At 26.2% G+C, this 17402-nt stretch overlaps 1 protein-coding gene across 9 annotated transcripts in view; it reads left to right on the plus strand.

Annotated features, from left to right (window-relative positions):
* Window positions 1-17402, plus strand: part of LOC136978590 (pleckstrin homology domain-containing family G member 5-like) — a 102757-nt gene that overhangs the window by 55993 nt on the left and 29362 nt on the right. For all 9 annotated transcript variants that reach the window (XM_067274325.1, XM_067274324.1, XM_067274323.1 and 6 more), the window contains 9 exons: window positions 4119-4243; window positions 4357-4521; window positions 4612-4773; window positions 5750-5845; window positions 9464-9511; window positions 11046-11195; window positions 11266-11376; window positions 15448-15597; window positions 15678-15818. In XM_067274325.1, coding sequence (XP_067130426.1) covers window positions 4119-4243; window positions 4357-4521; window positions 4612-4773; window positions 5750-5845; window positions 9464-9511; window positions 11046-11195; window positions 11266-11376; window positions 15448-15597; window positions 15678-15818 — 1148 coding nt within the window. The remainder of the gene's footprint in view (window positions 1-4118; window positions 4244-4356; window positions 4522-4611; window positions 4774-5749; window positions 5846-9463; window positions 9512-11045; window positions 11196-11265; window positions 11377-15447; window positions 15598-15677; window positions 15819-17402) is intronic.

A 17402-nucleotide genomic window follows, 5' to 3' on the forward strand; every position in this document is an offset into this window, starting at 1 on the left:
ATAATTTACCAATCCTGTTGAATTATAATCACTTTTGCTTCTATTGTTTTCTGATGGAATCGTTCTTTCTGTATTTTATAAATTTAATCGAATATTTTTGGCTTCTATCTTTAACGTTTCTTTTCTTTTACTTCCTGACGTTTCGGGCTATTTATATGCAAAACTTTATCCATTTAATCAAAGATTATGGTGTATAATGCGCATTAAATATATCCGAATACCAATAAACGTGTTTGGTTCCTTCTTAGTGGGATTTGAACCCACATCAGTTAACTTCTACCCAATGCTGCTTCTTGATTTATCGCTATTCGTAGTCATTTGTTACGTAAATAACTCGTATAAATACTTTTCGAATGCATAAAATGATACATAGATGGGGATTACCAGTAGCCCCGTGAAGAGACAGCACGGGTCCCTCACATTTCCCACCTTCTCCGTCTCAACCATCCGAATCTTTTTACTCGGAGGAAATTTCTCCATATTCCCTTCTCCAAACATCGCAGTAGTATGTCGCAAAAAAAAAAAATTTACATTAAAAAAGGGGTCTCGGGCTTCTTAAAAAACGGGGGCCCAGTCCCCGTTGCTACAGCAACGCGTCTCCCCCCTCTCGTCGGGAATGCTTGCCAGTAGTCGAGTGGATAAAACCACCAAACACTGGTCGTGGGTTCGCGAGTTTTCCGGGTTTTATTCGCATCTAAACTGGTCTAAGTTTCCTTTAGAAAGTCCTCCTGGGAGGCATCTCCTTGGCAGATCGCGTTGCCTTATCCACCAAACCAAACCAAACCCTCCAGTAGGTGAAATAATGATACAGAATATTATTTTTTGTTATTGATTAAGCCCGGTTATCGGTGTTAATGTTCGTCTAAAGTACCTTCTTCCTATTAACAAACCGGTTTAATCAAGCAAAATTTAAATATTTCAACCAAATTAGATACTACAAAATCCTAAAACATCCGGTACAACCCACACAATTTATCATTTTTTAAGGTTAAAAACTGTAGGATTTCTTTTTTTTTCTGGTACATATCCTTGTATTAAATATTTACGTAATTAAAGATTTTTATCGCCTTGTTAATATAGTTTCGTGTTAGTTTATAAGTTAATTTATGGACTTATTGTTAAAACTTTTATCCAGATTTATCCTATAAATAATCCAAGGTAATTTCACACGATAAGAAAGAGAAGTTTAGCAATATATCAACTCTATAAAGACTTACATAATTTCATATCCTTTTATTAAATTAAATCATTTTATGTGTAAAAATTAATTAACTAAATATAATTAATTTAATTAAATTTAAGCAATTTTTTTAAAGCAGGAAAAACAAGCTATAAATTTTTACAACACGTAAAACGAACTGAAATACATTAATTTCTAGAAAAAGACTTTTTTCTAGAAGAATTACGTTATTGCGGCAATTAATATATTAAAAAAACTGAAATTATCCTTTTTTCTCTTTAAATTTACATCCCAAATGAATTCTAAATGGAATATTAATCAAGAAAGAGGATCTAAATGATGCTGGATACTTAAAATTTGTTATAATCTGCTTATTTTCTAACGACGAATCAATGAATTCTGATTACACGCTATCGTGTACGACTCAAATGATATACTTAGAAATGCATTTACGTAATGTTAGATTCAGTATAAACATTTATTGTTTAGTAATCGCTTAATGTCTGTCAGAACAGGAAGAGAAACGTAATTTTCTAACAATAGAATCCTAAGGGAGATATGTCAATTTATAGGAGAAATCCTAACAATATATTGCTCACATTGATTTCTGTCTAGCTTAAAGTGTATAGACCCTACATAAGTGATACAGAACGGGGGAATCATAAAAAAAAATCACACAAAAGAAACATATATATATTTCTATCCATAACACTCAAATGGTCCATGTTTGTACGATCGATAGAATTTTCATAACAGCAATAACATCTTTGCCCCGTTTTTTCCCCTCGATTCTTTGTTCTAAATGGCTATTTTCATAACCGAATTTACGTGTTAAGTTAAAGAAATTAGCATTGTTAACGCGATTTGTTACGTAAAACCGACGTTTACGCGTGTTCGACTCGTGTGTTTTAAAGTAGAAAAAAGAAAGTATGAAAGTAACGTTGTAGAGAATAAATTACAGTTTTAACAAATTAGTTTATTTTTAACTTTATTTTTCTGGCTTTTTTAAAATTTTATTTATTTATTAACGAGACTGCTGCTCGACTGTTGATGTATTTCGAAATTACAGTTTTTTACGATCAGTTCGAAGATCGATGTTAACGGACGACAACCGAACAGTCCAAGTTGTTTAGGGAGAGAAGCAGATATCTTTGGCAAATTATTGATGTATTTTATTATTTATATATATATATTTATTTATCGTTTTAAATCTTCTCGGATTTCAAATCATAGTGTAAACTGCTTTCAAAAAAATCCCCACCGCATCCGTCTACATTTTAATTAACTTTTAGACACTCTTAACCACAATTAAGGTCGGCTAATAAAATTATTCGGGATAGAAAATCGATCTGTTTTGTATTAATTAATGGTGTTTAGTTAATTAAATAACGTACTTTACGGATCAAAATTAATGTATTATTAACAGTGGCGCGTTATGCTATGAATAATTGCTTGGGGTGTATGTATGTGCCTTTTTTGCCTATAGCGAACAAACTCATTACCGTAGTAAGAATATGGAAATTTAAATTTGGGCCACACTAGTGGTGCGGGCGCAGGGTGCACCGTTAAAAAACTAACGAAGATACCCGAAAACAAAAATGCTTTTTGGAGTCAAGACTGTACGAGGGCCCCCTAATTCAAATTTGCCTGGGGGACCCCACCAATCTATAACGCGCCACTGTGTATTAAGGCAAGGAATTCCTCATAAGGAAAGCAAAAACGCAACTCGAGAGGGGGGTGTGTGTTTTTTTCGGTCATATTTTCAACCTACATTTGACTAAGGAAGCTTGTAGGTGAAGGGCGAGAATTCTTAAGATTCCATCGTTTAGAGTTGTTGGACTACTACAGTTGTCTACAAGTCGAACTTGTTTTACCTCCCGACTATTTCCTGTTTGGTAGAGGGGGAGGACAGGTCAGTGGCTTGCTCGCGGGCAACGGCGGTCGTGGACTTAAACTATATGTTGTATGTAACTGTTTTATATCCACATTTTTGAACTCTATACCCATTATTGCTCTATATTCTTCATATAAAGGTAAAACATCTTTTAAATTACTATACTTTAATGTTGCGCTATTCGCGTGTAGCAAAAATTAATCGCGTTACTAAAAAACAAGGCTATCATTAGTATACCGTAACAATATGAAATTTATTATTAATATCTTAAAAAAATTATATATATATATATATATAATTTTTTTAAATAATTTTCTTAACTGTACTTTAATTTAAATTGTATTAAAGTGTTTTATGCATAAACTAATTTGGAAAATGTGTGTGTATGAGCCTTATATTAATTTCTGTTACTGATTTCTTTGAATAGCTTTGTTAATCATTAAAATATTATAAATGCTACTTACATGAATAATGCCATTAAGAAAATGTTGGCATTACTCCAAGGTTTTGGGGGAAATCACAGATATCATCAGATTAGTAATATGTACAGTGCATTATCATAGTTTAGTCAGACAGGTAATATAGCTATGTAGTAATTTTAATTATTAACATAGTTAAATATATCTCAAATAACATGTTAAGCATATCTTATGAATAAATTATAATTTCCTCCTCCCCCTCTGAAATTGAAATTTTAAATGTTTTTAAGGGAAATAAGAAGAAATTTTTTACACTTTTAAAGATTAAAAAATTGAAATATATAAAAATAGATATATAATTAAGATCTGTAACAAAAAGCAAAACACATACACATGCAATACAGATAAATAATGAAACTATTTGATATTTTTATGCTTTTTATCAATATTTTAATTAGAAATAGCTTTGTTTTGGTATGTCATTTGGTTGGTTTGCTAGATAATTGACTGCAGAATCTGTATTGTTTACTATAGTAATGAATAAATATTTTAAATTGAAAAGGATTTCATAAACAATTGACTTATTTTCTCAATAAAATTCTAATTTAAGAACAATTTGTTTCAGCCAAAGAAAGTATTGAAGGAGGACATATCACAAGGACAAATAGCACAGGAAGTTGTGGAAGTGGAAGGACAAATGTTTCTAATAGCTCAGGAAAGGATGACAGGAAAGAAAGAAAGGTTTCAGGAGTAAGTAGAAAAGGAAAAATTAAAGCAACCCGAACATGTTTAAATCGAAAAAATAATTATTCACGTTACGAATTAAATCTATTCATTTATAACCGACACTGCAATTTATTTAGAGCCAGAGAGGCAGAAGAAATGCCGTAATGACTTCGACCGAAGATTTAGTAGGCGAAGCATTGTATTCTAGTTTCAGTGGTTCTCAGGATGGTTCGTGGAAATCAAATAAATCTAAGCAGTTACAACAGAGGCGAGGTGGAATATTTTCAAACCCTTTCAGAAGTGTGAGCAATTTCTCTAACATTTATGACTTAAACAATAAAGATATTATTTTTCACTTTTTATTTGAAAAATATATCTTTTTAATGCATTAGGATAAAGAGAAAATGGAAACACTGACAGAACTATTAAATCAATACAGTCAACATGGAGTTCCGGAGCTTCATGGCCTTTTAACATTCTCGTCTTATTGTGAACATCGAGATGATTTGTATCAGTTAGAAGATCATTGGAGTCAGATTGTAGAAAATGTACAGGTATATTATTTTATTAATTCTTCTTGATATAATTTAAATAAAATTATAATTGTTGTTGATAAATTTAACAATGAACTAAAGTTTAATTTGAAAATAACCATTTTTTATGGGAAATTTTAATCATTTTCAATGAGTGAAAAAATATAAAAATAGATATCTCCATTATTATAAGGATATATTGTATTATTATATTTTCCTTAATAAATTTCCTAATTAAGAAACCATTAATGTTTATCAAAGGAAAGATAACATTAACAAGGTTATCATTTAAATATACATTTGTAATGTGTTTGTTTATATAAAATTTGTGATCCGTGATTTTAAAATCGTTGAAGAATAAACATTTTAAATGTAAACACTACTTTATTCATTTAGAAAATATGAAATATATATATATATCATTATTCACTTCAAAAATGTCAAAGCATAATTTAATTAAATTCATTAAAATATTTTAATTAAGTTTTTTTTAATTATATTTCTTAGTTATTTTTCGTGGTCATTTTTCCTGTACTGTACATTTATAAAAGTTATTAAAGTATAATTTAATTTGTATTTCTAGATTTTAATTATAATGTACTGTACATTTTTATAAATAGCATAATTATGAAGTCAAAGTTGTATAATTTTTATAAAAAATTTAAATTACATAGTGTTGAAATACATAATATTTTAGTAATATCGCAGTGTTGTTTTTATGTATTTTAAGATGTATTTAATGTAATGTGGTGTTGTTTTTATGTGTTTCTTTTATTCTGTTGTTTGTTAGGGTGGAAATCTACTGCCTGTTGGCATTTCCTAGTATTTGTGTAACGAATAAATAAAAATAAAACATTTTCTTTTATTGTTTAAATACTTTAAGCAATAAAGAAAAACAGTTTACTAATTAAAGACAATGTCTTTTAACAATAAAGAAGATAGGTGTTTTTGGAAATATTCAATTAGTAATAACGACTGATTATATATTCTTTATTAGGAATTATCGAAAAGAAAACAAAATCAGCAAGATGCCATTTGGGAAATGCTCAGCACAGAAGTGTTTTATATAAGAAGACTAAAAGTCATCATTGATGTAAGTTAATGCAAATAAAATGTTTTATATATAATAAAGTTAACAGCTAAAATGTAATGCTAAATAATTCCATTCACTTTATCCATTATTCATTCTGTTTTATGTATATATCCATTTTGCTGGATTATGTTTTTTTATTCAATTTTATTTTTTTATTGTAAAATTAATATTTATTTGCTTTATTTGGATATTTATGCAGAATGTCTTTGCTATAATATATAAACACATATAATTATATTTAATTAAAAGATTATCGAATATTTTTGAATGTCTAATATTTATTTAGAAGATAAAATTTAGTTTATTTAGTACTGTAATAAATAAATTAAAATAAAATACATTAGATTAATGAAGAAATTTTTAAAAAATTAAAAAATATTATAGATAAAGATATAAAACTATTATTTAGTATATTAATATAATGAACGTTATATTAAATTATAAATGTAAGAGTAGCCGTTATATTATCACATTTAATTTTCTTGTCGCTGATATTATATATTTCTAAAGTGTTAAATTAATAAAGTATTTAACATAAACTCTTCTTCTGTAATAATATATAGTTAAACTGCATAGCAACTAACAGATGACGATACACAATGATACAGATTAATGTTAATTATTCAGTAATTAATATTAATCAAATATTATGAAATTAATAGATAATAAGACTGAGCAATTGAATGTGTATGAAATGTTCAATAGAAAATTATCTATTTCATAAGAATTTAATAAATTCTACTGAGTTATGGTTTAATAGACTGATGAAATGCTATTAAATAAAAAAGAAAATTATATGATCAATGAGTCATTTTAATGGAGAAATCCTCAAGTCAACGTTATTCTATATATAATACGTACATATGTACACCTAGTTAAATGTATTTTCTATGATGTCAGAGTAGTTTGGACTCAAACATTTATCTTTATCAAATCTTTGTAATTTAAACTGTTTATATATTTTAAATTTAGAAAATTATTTGTAATTAATATTTTAATTCAAATATTCTAATTGCAAAAATTTACCGTAACATCATGTTGCATCTTTAAATTCTGTATATCAAGTTCACGAAGACAGTTTCCGATAATCTAATCGTTAATAAATTCCTGATGGCATTAAACAAACTGTGTTTTTTTAATGTTTTAAATCATATTTTTAATTCAAAAGTACAAACTAATATAAAAATTTTTATGATATATGATAGTTTATAAAGAAAAATAAATAATTCAGAATTTGTATTATTGGTTTGACGATATATTTATAGTTAATAAAGTTTAAAATTAATTTTTTATGTGTATTCTTTTGTGTCGTGTTTGGCGTGTCCAAGTTTTTTCACACCTTAAAATCAATGTACTTTACAATTATTAAATTATAAATCTACAATTTGTAGATTTTTAGACTTTCTGCAATCCTTTATAAATAAAAATAATATTTTAAAATATTATTTTTTATAAAAACATTTTTTTATAAATAAACAAAAATGAAAATAATATTTTTGTTCATTTTTATAATATAAACTAAGATGAAAAAATAAATTTTTTCTCTTTTAAAGTATCTTTATATTTGGTTAAAAGAAAATTTTAAAAAGGTTTTCTTTTTTTCATAAATAAGGAAGGAAAAATAATTCATAAAAAATAATCTGCTTTTGATAATGCATTGCCTGACTAGAAAATAATCTAAAAACTTTGAAATATTGATCTGGAAAAGGAAAATGAATATTTTATTTTTTTATGCTTATATAAAAAAAAAATAATATTCATTTTCCTAATTGTTTAATATACAAATATAGTGTATTTATATTTTAATTCTTTAATTTAAATATTACTTTTTTTATTCAGTTTAAACTTTTGTTGCTTATAGTTATGATGAGAATGATAACGATAACATTGTCTGTTCAAATACAAAATTTATATCATCAAAGGAATTGTATAGAACTTTTGTTGTAGTTCTTAAATGGTTTTTCCACAATTTTTCTGTAATTTATAGTACATAGATTATTTATAATTCAATTGCTTTTTTTATAATTCAGCAAGATTATCTCAACTTTTAGTAAATTTTTCATTAAAGAAATAGAAAACGCATTATAAAAATATTACTTTTAAATTATTGATAAATTTAGAAAGTTTTTTTTTTTTTTAAATTTGAAATGCATTGAATTTTAGAAAATAACTGTCGTAACATAAATGAAAATTTTGTTATTCATGAAGTCAAATTAATCTGATTTTTCATCAAAAATGTTTTTAAGAATATTCTAAATTTAATACTCAGAAGTATTGAGCTTTTACGAAATATATAATATGCAAATTTTACATTGAAAATTACCAAGGCCACAGGGCAGTTTTGGGGTCTAACCCATTCCATTTTAAAGGAATTTTTAAAATTAAATTAATTAATACAGTATATTGTATATAGCTTATATTTATTTTGTATCAATTTAATTCCTCTTAGTCTACTGTATTTTATTACTCTATATTATAAAAATTAATAAACTATATTATGAAAAAATAATGTTTTTTTTAAACCTCGCCCTTTTAAAATTTCTGCGCATGGGCTTAAAATTTACACAAATTTAAGAGAGAATTAAATTCTGACCATTAAAATTATTCAAATTTTCTTAATTTTTTTAACTTAGGCATTGTCTAAGTTAAAAAAAATAAAGAATATGACTTTGTTTTCTGTACATCTTTTACAAATGAACTCTTTACAAATGCAAATGAGTTTTTATAATTTATTATATATTAAACATTAACGTCATTATATCCCTTGTTACATTTTTGTATAAATTTAACAACATATACATCAATAATTAATTATAATTAGTATATATAATTCAAATTATTTTATAATATCTTGTATACTTATTTGTTATATATGCATATTTAATAGATTTAATTAAAATATCATATATGTGTGAATTATAGTTATTCAATGTAAAGCGTAACATTTGTAATAAGCAATTATTATGCATCCTTTGCATTATAATTCACTAATGTAATTTATTTTGTTGTATATAAAAATTTTAGAACATTATTAATATTCAGTAATTAAATAAATTTTCTTCCTGATTGCTGATTACTGGTACTTTTGTGGTGATAATTTTTAAGTAAATAACTAATTAGAGAGTTTGAAGTGAAAATTATAGACAAAACTGTGTTATTATTAATTAAAATATAATTAGTGTAAAATAAAAGAAAAAAATGATAATAAGTGTTTTAGATGTTTATCATTTTTCTAAAGAAATTTTTTGTTTAAAACTAAATTTACCATTAATTGTTAGAATAGAATTATTATTATTATTTTTAATATTCTATTAAATTTTATGAGAGCATTTCAGCAGTTAATTAATATTTTTTTAATACTTTATCCTGATGTTTCTTCCTTTTTTAGAATCAAAAAATGACTGTTTTGAAGTTCTTTTTAGATTAAAAAAATTTTTTTATATGCTTTTATATGAGTAAAATACTGTTATAAAAATTTAAAGATAATTATTTAATAAATAATTGAATTAAAGGTTTTATTCGATTAATCAAAGATTGGTCAATTAGATCAATAAAAATAATAATATAATTCCTATGATTAAAACAATATAAAATATATATAATGAAAATATTTTTCAGTTTCTTTCTGTCCTTTGCAATCTTCAAAATGAATGCATTTTAAATGAGGTAAAAATTTTAATTTAATATTTTACAATTGTTTGCTTATTAAATATCTTAAAAATTGTATAACAAATCTAATTTAATTTGATAAGGCAATTCATATAATAGAGAGTGTTTCTTAACATTTCTTTAATAAGTCACTTAGATTTAAAGAAAATTCAAAGAAAATATTTTGCTATATATATATATATACTTAAAAACACTTTATTTTGTTTATAAAATAAATAAATAAATAACAACTCTTGCAAATTTTATATAAAAGTTCCAAACAACTGCTTAAATGACGTTTTAGGAGATTAAAGGTGACGTTATTCAAATTTCATTTTTCCCTTTACGTTCGAAGAATAATAATTTCTGTATTAAAAATCTCGTAAAGTAGAAAAACTAATTGAATTATATGTTAACGTTCAGCTGTTTATAATAAAGCAGTAGCAGCTTTTATAGAATAAAAATTTCAATTATTGAAAATGACTATTACATAATCGGTTGTAAGTAAAGAAGTCGAAGATTGATTTTAATGTATGTTTTATCATTTTAAATAGTTATATTATAGAAATATTTTTTTGTTAATATAAAAGATTGAAAATATTTTAAACATATTAAATATTAACTTCTTAAAATTTCTTTTTGATAGTTTGATTAATTGAATTACAGTTTATATAAAAATAAAAGATAACAAAATATAAACTAAAAATTAATTTGAACTTTTAATTATCTTCTAATTATAATCTTTGAAATTCTAAAGAGAAATCTGTAATAAATAAGGAAAGTAATTACTTTTCTAACAAGATTTGTTTTCAAAGAGAAATTCTTATGTAATTTTTTATTCATTAAACTAGAATATTTCGTATATAATTTTATTCTATTATTTTGAATTGTTCTAAAATAGAAAAATTGATTTTAAAGTAACTTATTCTACATTATTGAAAAAAACACATATATATATATATATATATATATATAGGGTTTTTTATCATTCTTTATATATATATATATATATATAAAGAATGATAATAATAAGCTTGTTTTAAGCCAACAGAAATTGTATTTTTATAAAAATTACATTTTGAAATTTCATTTTTTGGGAAAGGTTTAAGTTCTGCAAAATTTTTGTGATTTTAGAAGTATTTGTCTTTATAAATCTTATATTATTTCAATAATTATAATTGATTTTTATATTTATTAAAAGCAACTAACTTATATAAAAATGAATGATATATGACCTTTATATACTGCATACATGTAAAAATTATAACATTGTATGGTTAGTAATTGCAAGTTATTACTATAATCACGAACATTAAACAAATGTATAAATGAGTTTTATTATTTCTATACATAAAAAAAAGTAATTTGATTAGTTATGAAAGAAATATTGCATGGAAAACTTCTCAAATTTTCATATGCATTTATAAAATTATATTATAAATTATAAATTCTTAATAATTTTATACTCCAATTGCTACAATTTTTTTTTAAAGTAAAAATATTTTAAAATGTTTTTTTGCTGCATTTATTTAGGGATGACTTTTTTTTACAGATTGAAACCGAAAAGATTTTTGGAAATATCAGAGAAGTTTATGAATCCAATTACCATTTTTGGATTGATTATCTTTTACCTATGGTACACGAAGCCAGAATGTCTCGGAAACCATTAAATCCTATTTTTATGAAAGAAGGATTTCTAAAGGTAATTAATTGCTATTAAAGTATAATTATTTTAAGAACAATTAATAAATATATTTAAATTTATTTTCCAGTTTGATCAAATCTTTCAACCCTATATTAAATATTGTTTGGAACAAGATTTATGTCTACAATATGTGAAGGAAAGACGTAAGGACTCCGAATTATTTAAAGCCTACGTTGCAGTAAGTTAATTTTAATGTCGAGTTATTTAACTTGAAACAATTTAATTGAAAATTAATGAATATATTTAAAAAATTTTTAAATTTATTACGAAGATATTTGGACTTTTGAGTTACGGGTCCAAACTTTTTTATCTGTTATAAATTTGATTTATGTATCGTAACGCTTCTTACTAAAAGTATGAAAAGTACAATAACTCTACATTGATAAGGAAGTAAGAGTGCTGCAAGAAGTGTGCCAAGTTGGGGTGTTGCTATTAGAAAGAGGTTGAAACATGCTGATTTAGTCTACATAATGAAATATTCATATATCCTAATCAGCAAAAATAACCTTTTGGAAATATGAGAATATAATTAGTTATAAAATACTGTATTGTTTTAGTTGAAATGATAAGGTCTAAATATTCAGCAAATTTTGCAATATATTTAGAAAATTTAAGAGTTCGTAATATATAATGGTAGCATTGTATTGGTCAAAAGTTAGACATTGCCTTTGATAATAGTGAGGTCGAGGCCGAAGTTTTCGATGCGAAAATGCGTACGTCGGACGTTCGGCACTGCTTTCCCGTAAGCCTAGAAGTTTGGCAATGGCGTTTGGAAAGTCGGTGGAATCGTGCTCGACATTCCACATGCTCGTTTTCACATCGAAAACTTTGACCTCAACTTCGCTATTGTGAAATTCATGGTATTATATTATAAAATTCTAGTCATTAGTAAGTTGTAAATATATAGTAATTCTGCAATTTATCATTCTAATTAATAGGAAAAATAGTGTTTTTTTTAATATTACAGAATATTGAAATTAAAATGAACAAATAGTTGAAAAATAATAACTTAGTTTATCATATTTATAACAGTTTTAAAAAACATTTTAATTTTATATTGAAGCTTTGATAGAATTTTTGTTGATAAAGTAGCTTTCACACTGATAATTATATATATACATTCTTTTACTTAAACTCTCTCATATATATACTCTCACTCTAATAAATTCCTCTGTCATATGTGAATATAAATAATATGTAGTATGTGTATTTTTAAAGTAGTTTTGTTAATTACAAATCCTCATTAGTAAAGTATTGAATTACAAAAATACATCAATATTAAATTTTTAAAATAATTTTAATATTAAATAAAATTTACATGAACATGAACATGGCACCAACTAAGCTTGTATAAATGAAGGTTAAAATATTCAAAATATTTGCATAATCTTATCTTGTAAATATTAATAATTGTTTTTCATGAACAATTGTTCTAAATACAATACTGTATATGAATTGATATTTTAATAATTAATATATATAACTTATAAAAAAAACTAATAAAAATAAAAATTATTGTTTCTTGTCATTGATTGAAACAAAACTGGAAAAAACTACATATACAGTGCATAATTATATTGTTTTATTTTCAATAGCTTCATTTTTATGTGTGGGCATACAATAGTAACAATCAATATTTTTAAGAATTATTAAATTTCTTCCAGCTGTTATTATTTATTTGTACTAAGTTGCATATCAATTGACAGATTGTTGTTTAAAAAAATGATAGTGGTATGCAAATATCAGGAATCCAGTTTTATTTAATTGCTAGAAAGCATTTTGAAAGCGTACGGTTTCATTTTCATTTCTGATTAATCATTTCTAATTATTCATAAATTAAACATTACATTCAAATAGCTTAAAACTGGTAAAATGCCAGTCCAGTTGGAAGTTGTAGATTTGGAGTTCCATTTTCTATCGATCTTTTCTCAGAATTTTCTAAATCATTTAATTAAATTCAAAATTAATTTCTAATTATTAATGTTTATATTAGATGACAGGACCAACGCCTACCTTCAGGCCAAATTTTAATCTCTATTAGTTAAAATTAGCATTAATGTATGGTAGCTCAGAATAACCTGGTATATACGATAATGAAATTTGGGGTTTGTTTTATATTATTACATTTGGATTTAATTTTAAATATTATTTTAATCATATTTTATAAGGAAGAAATTCTGTAGAATCATTTTGTTGTGTATATTATGCTTAATACAATGATTTTACAAAATTTATATTATGCTTAATGTAAAAATAAAATAAATTCCCAGTTTTTATTAATATTTAATAAAAATAGCAATTTTTATTTTCTATAATGTTGAGATATTCAAATTTGAATGAAAGATTTATGATAGAAAACTCTGAATTTCAATTGATAAGAACTAAAGATGGGCTTAAAGATATTTATTTTTTTCACATATTTTAAATCTAAATTTCTGTTTTATAACTGTTTATTAACAGTAATCATCTAATTTATTTAATCAGAATATATTTCCAATTCTAATCAAGTAATAAAGTTTATTTTCTTTTTAATTTTTGTGTCAAGGATTGTATGAAATATTGTTAGTTGAAAATATTTAAAAGTTTTTATAGATGATAAATTTTTAATTTTTCTTTGATTTCCTTTTTAATTTAATTAATAGATTTAAAATATTTAGAATTAAAAGTAAGTGAAGACTGGAAGTATGCATTCTTTTAAAAATATATAATATATACAGTATATAATACACAGTAAATTTAGTTGTAAGCTGGTAAGGTGCTGCCATCTTTTGAATGAAAACTAAAACTAATTTCTAGCTGAGATTGTGATCTTGTCTTCATTTTAAGCAAATTTCCTTTTTTTTTCTTTTTTTTGTAATTAATATTTTAAAACGATTTGTTTAATAAATTAGTCTCGATTTCTATACAGGAAATTTCATAAATAGACCAGACCCATAATAATGTAGGCAAGTGATAAGGGACTGACTGTCTCTCATCACTTGGATACATCATTAGATCCAGATATGTTTAGATCAAACTATCTAAGAAAATTTCTGAGAATTTGAGCCAAACTTTAACAGGCAGACACATTTAATGCTTTGTCCATCCAGCTGTCACAGCATTATACAATAAACATTGGATTTCATTATAGTTTTTTGTTGTTTAATTTTATTCCACAGAATAAACAAATGTATTAGATTAATAATAATAAAATGATTTATATTTAATTTTGATAATAATTAATATTGTGTAACTAAACTAATCATCCCATTCATTCTGATTAATTGATTACTATCCAAACAATGTTTGATGTTATTAGCATGATTGCGCTTAATTAATGGCAATATGAATAGACTAAATTTGCTTCGCTTAGATCTCATTAGTAAAAAAATTCGGAAAGTGCTTCGGTTGCTACGGCGCTAGATGAAGAATGAATTCTTTTGATGACGATCCATAGAAACTAATTGTTTTCTGCAGTTTTTTTTTTTTTTGCTTTATGCATTGAAGTTGGATATCAAATAATTAAACAATGATAGTCCTTATTGAACTCTTTAAATTAGATGTATTATTTTTGAATGTACATGCAAGTAACTCAATTTTAGCTAGAATAATAATTCTTAGTGTATATCAATAAATTTTATTTTAATATTTTCCTAGACATTTTCAATAGCATTTTAGTCAGTTTGAACAAAAATCAGACAGAATAAAGCATTAGTTTTTATTTAATAATAACAATTACCTCAATTTAACATCAACTTGAATTCTAAAAGTTATAAAATTTAAATTTAAACTTGGAGAATTTTGAATTAAAAAAAGCAGCCTCCAGACCCAAAGATTACTTTTTAGTTTCAGTTTATAGCTGGACTGCTGGAGGTTGAGATGGTAAAGGCAACAGCCTACTTCTTAGGGATTGAATCCGGGTGGACCACCTAGGAATTTTTAGGGGTGGTTTGTCCCGGATGTTGGGCCTTGTCCTTTGCCACTTGGTTGTCCCCGTTGGGTGCCTGACTGAATCCATGATGAGTATGATTAAAAAAAGCCCCCTTAAAAGGATCTCAAACTAAGAAAATTTTGAAAATTTTTTCTCCTAAATAAAATAATGACTTCTATCATTTACTCTGTTTTTTGTATTTGTATATATAGCCTTAATATTTGGACCATTACTTTAAAATTTTTAAAAATAATTTTAATAAAATATTTATTTATTTTCTTAAAATTACTATAATTTTTAAGCATTTTAAATAGATATTTTATAATTTATTTGTTTTAGTGGTGCGAAACACAGAAGGATTGTGAACGCTTACGGCTTGTAGATCTTTTGGTGAAACCAATGCAAAGGTTAACAAAATATTCTTTATTACTGAAAGTTATTCATAAAAAGACAGACAATGAAGAACATAAATCTGCCCTCTTAGAAATGGTAAGAGAAATTTGTATTTCAGAGATTTTATTGTACTTTATGTTGTGAGTTTATGAAATTTAAGAGAAAATTCTATTTAGAATGAATGTGTCGAAAACTTTGTTTGTGGAGTTGATGCCACACTTCGTCAACGTCACGAACAGGAACGATTAGCATCTATAATTGGTCGCATAGAAAGTTATAAACTCTCCATTGAAAGTAATAATGATGAACTTGAAAAAGTAAGTTGATATTTGGCTTTATTTTTATACACGATAGATAATTTTATTCAAAAACGTAGAATATTTTTAAATTATAGTGACATTTATAAATATCCTCCATTGCACAGTTTGTGAATTCTCTTTTTTTGTACAAGTTGACAACCCTAGTGTAATCACTACAGTAGAAGTATAGCTTGATTAGCTATACTTCTACTGTAGTGATTACACTAGGGTTGTCAACTTGTACAAAAAAAGAGAATTCACAAACTGTGCAATGGAGGATATTTATAACAATCTGATTATAAAAAAGTAGAATATATTCAATAAATAAGGGGTGCCAAGTGCCCCTCATGCCTCTCAAACATTTATGCATCGTAAACTAAAAATATCAGGCACCCTTTGCCAAAATTTGTGCTACCTCAATACATTCCTGCGATTTCCCATCGGTGCACGTAAATAGAACAATACGGGATGGTCCTGAATAATCTACCTACATTTCTGACTTTCAGAGTTAGATTGAGCCACAATATTTTAATTCAATAAACTTAGGAAATTTGGCAGCAGATGAACAGACAGTTATATTGATATATCAATCAGTTGCATGTATTACATGTACTGTACATAGGTTAGGTGTACAATAGTCAGTATTCTTATGGATAGTTAATTAAAAAATTATGGCTCCATCTATATCTGAACATTGGCATTGTAGATACATAATTCAGACTCACCCTGTACATATTGAATATTTTATTTTGAAGTTAAATTTTGTTTTTTCATAATAAATTCTTAGTTATAGTAAAATTATTTCTTACAATACATTCTGCTATTTAAAATAAGATAAGTTAAATAAGGACACCAATTTAGGTATTTGCGAAGGACACTGAAACATTACTTCACCTCTGCAGTAAAGGACACTGATTAATAATATAGGTAGTGTCTATCCTTTTCTGTAATTCTTGCGGCGGTCGGCAACACTGCGACTGACCACCGTCCCCGACCAACGTGACGTCAGAGTCGAGGCTAACCACTTTTTGGGCTCGACGTGCTTCGGTTCGGACGTCCACCTCGTGTGCTCCGACCTGTGTCTCCACGACCGACGTTGTTATACTTTCTGTATATATAGTTATATTTAGTTGTAAATAAACACGTAATAACGGCATTTAGCCTCTTTCTTCAATCCGAGAATACACCGCTCAACGTCACGACGACCCTGTTCGTGGATGCGATCAGATTGACCGATCTGGCCAACTTCGACTATAGAGAGGTACCCATAACGGTCCCCTCACTGGTGACCCGAACGTGATCGACAACGTGGGAGCAACACCGAACTTTCCCAAGCCCGAAGCCCGAAGCCCGAAGCCCAGACGACATTTACGGAAATTCAGGTAGGCCTCTTTTTCCCTTCCACGCCGGTCAAGCAGCCGAACAAAGATGACGGAGCCCGAACCCACCGCAGAAGTGAACAGAGTGGCTCTCAAACTACCTCCATTTTGGGACAAGACCCCAGAGTTGTGGTTCGCCAATATAGAGGCCCAGTTCGCCATTTCGGGCATTACCAAAGACAGTACCAAGTACTACTCTGTCGTTTCGGCTCTCAACTCCGAC

This window comes from Centruroides vittatus, unplaced genomic scaffold, assembly GCF_030686945.1.
Source record: "Centruroides vittatus isolate TY-2023 unplaced genomic scaffold, ASM3068694v2 contig_546, whole genome shotgun sequence".
In the NCBI taxonomy this organism is placed as follows: Eukaryota; Metazoa; Arthropoda; class Arachnida; order Scorpiones; family Buthidae; genus Centruroides; species Centruroides vittatus.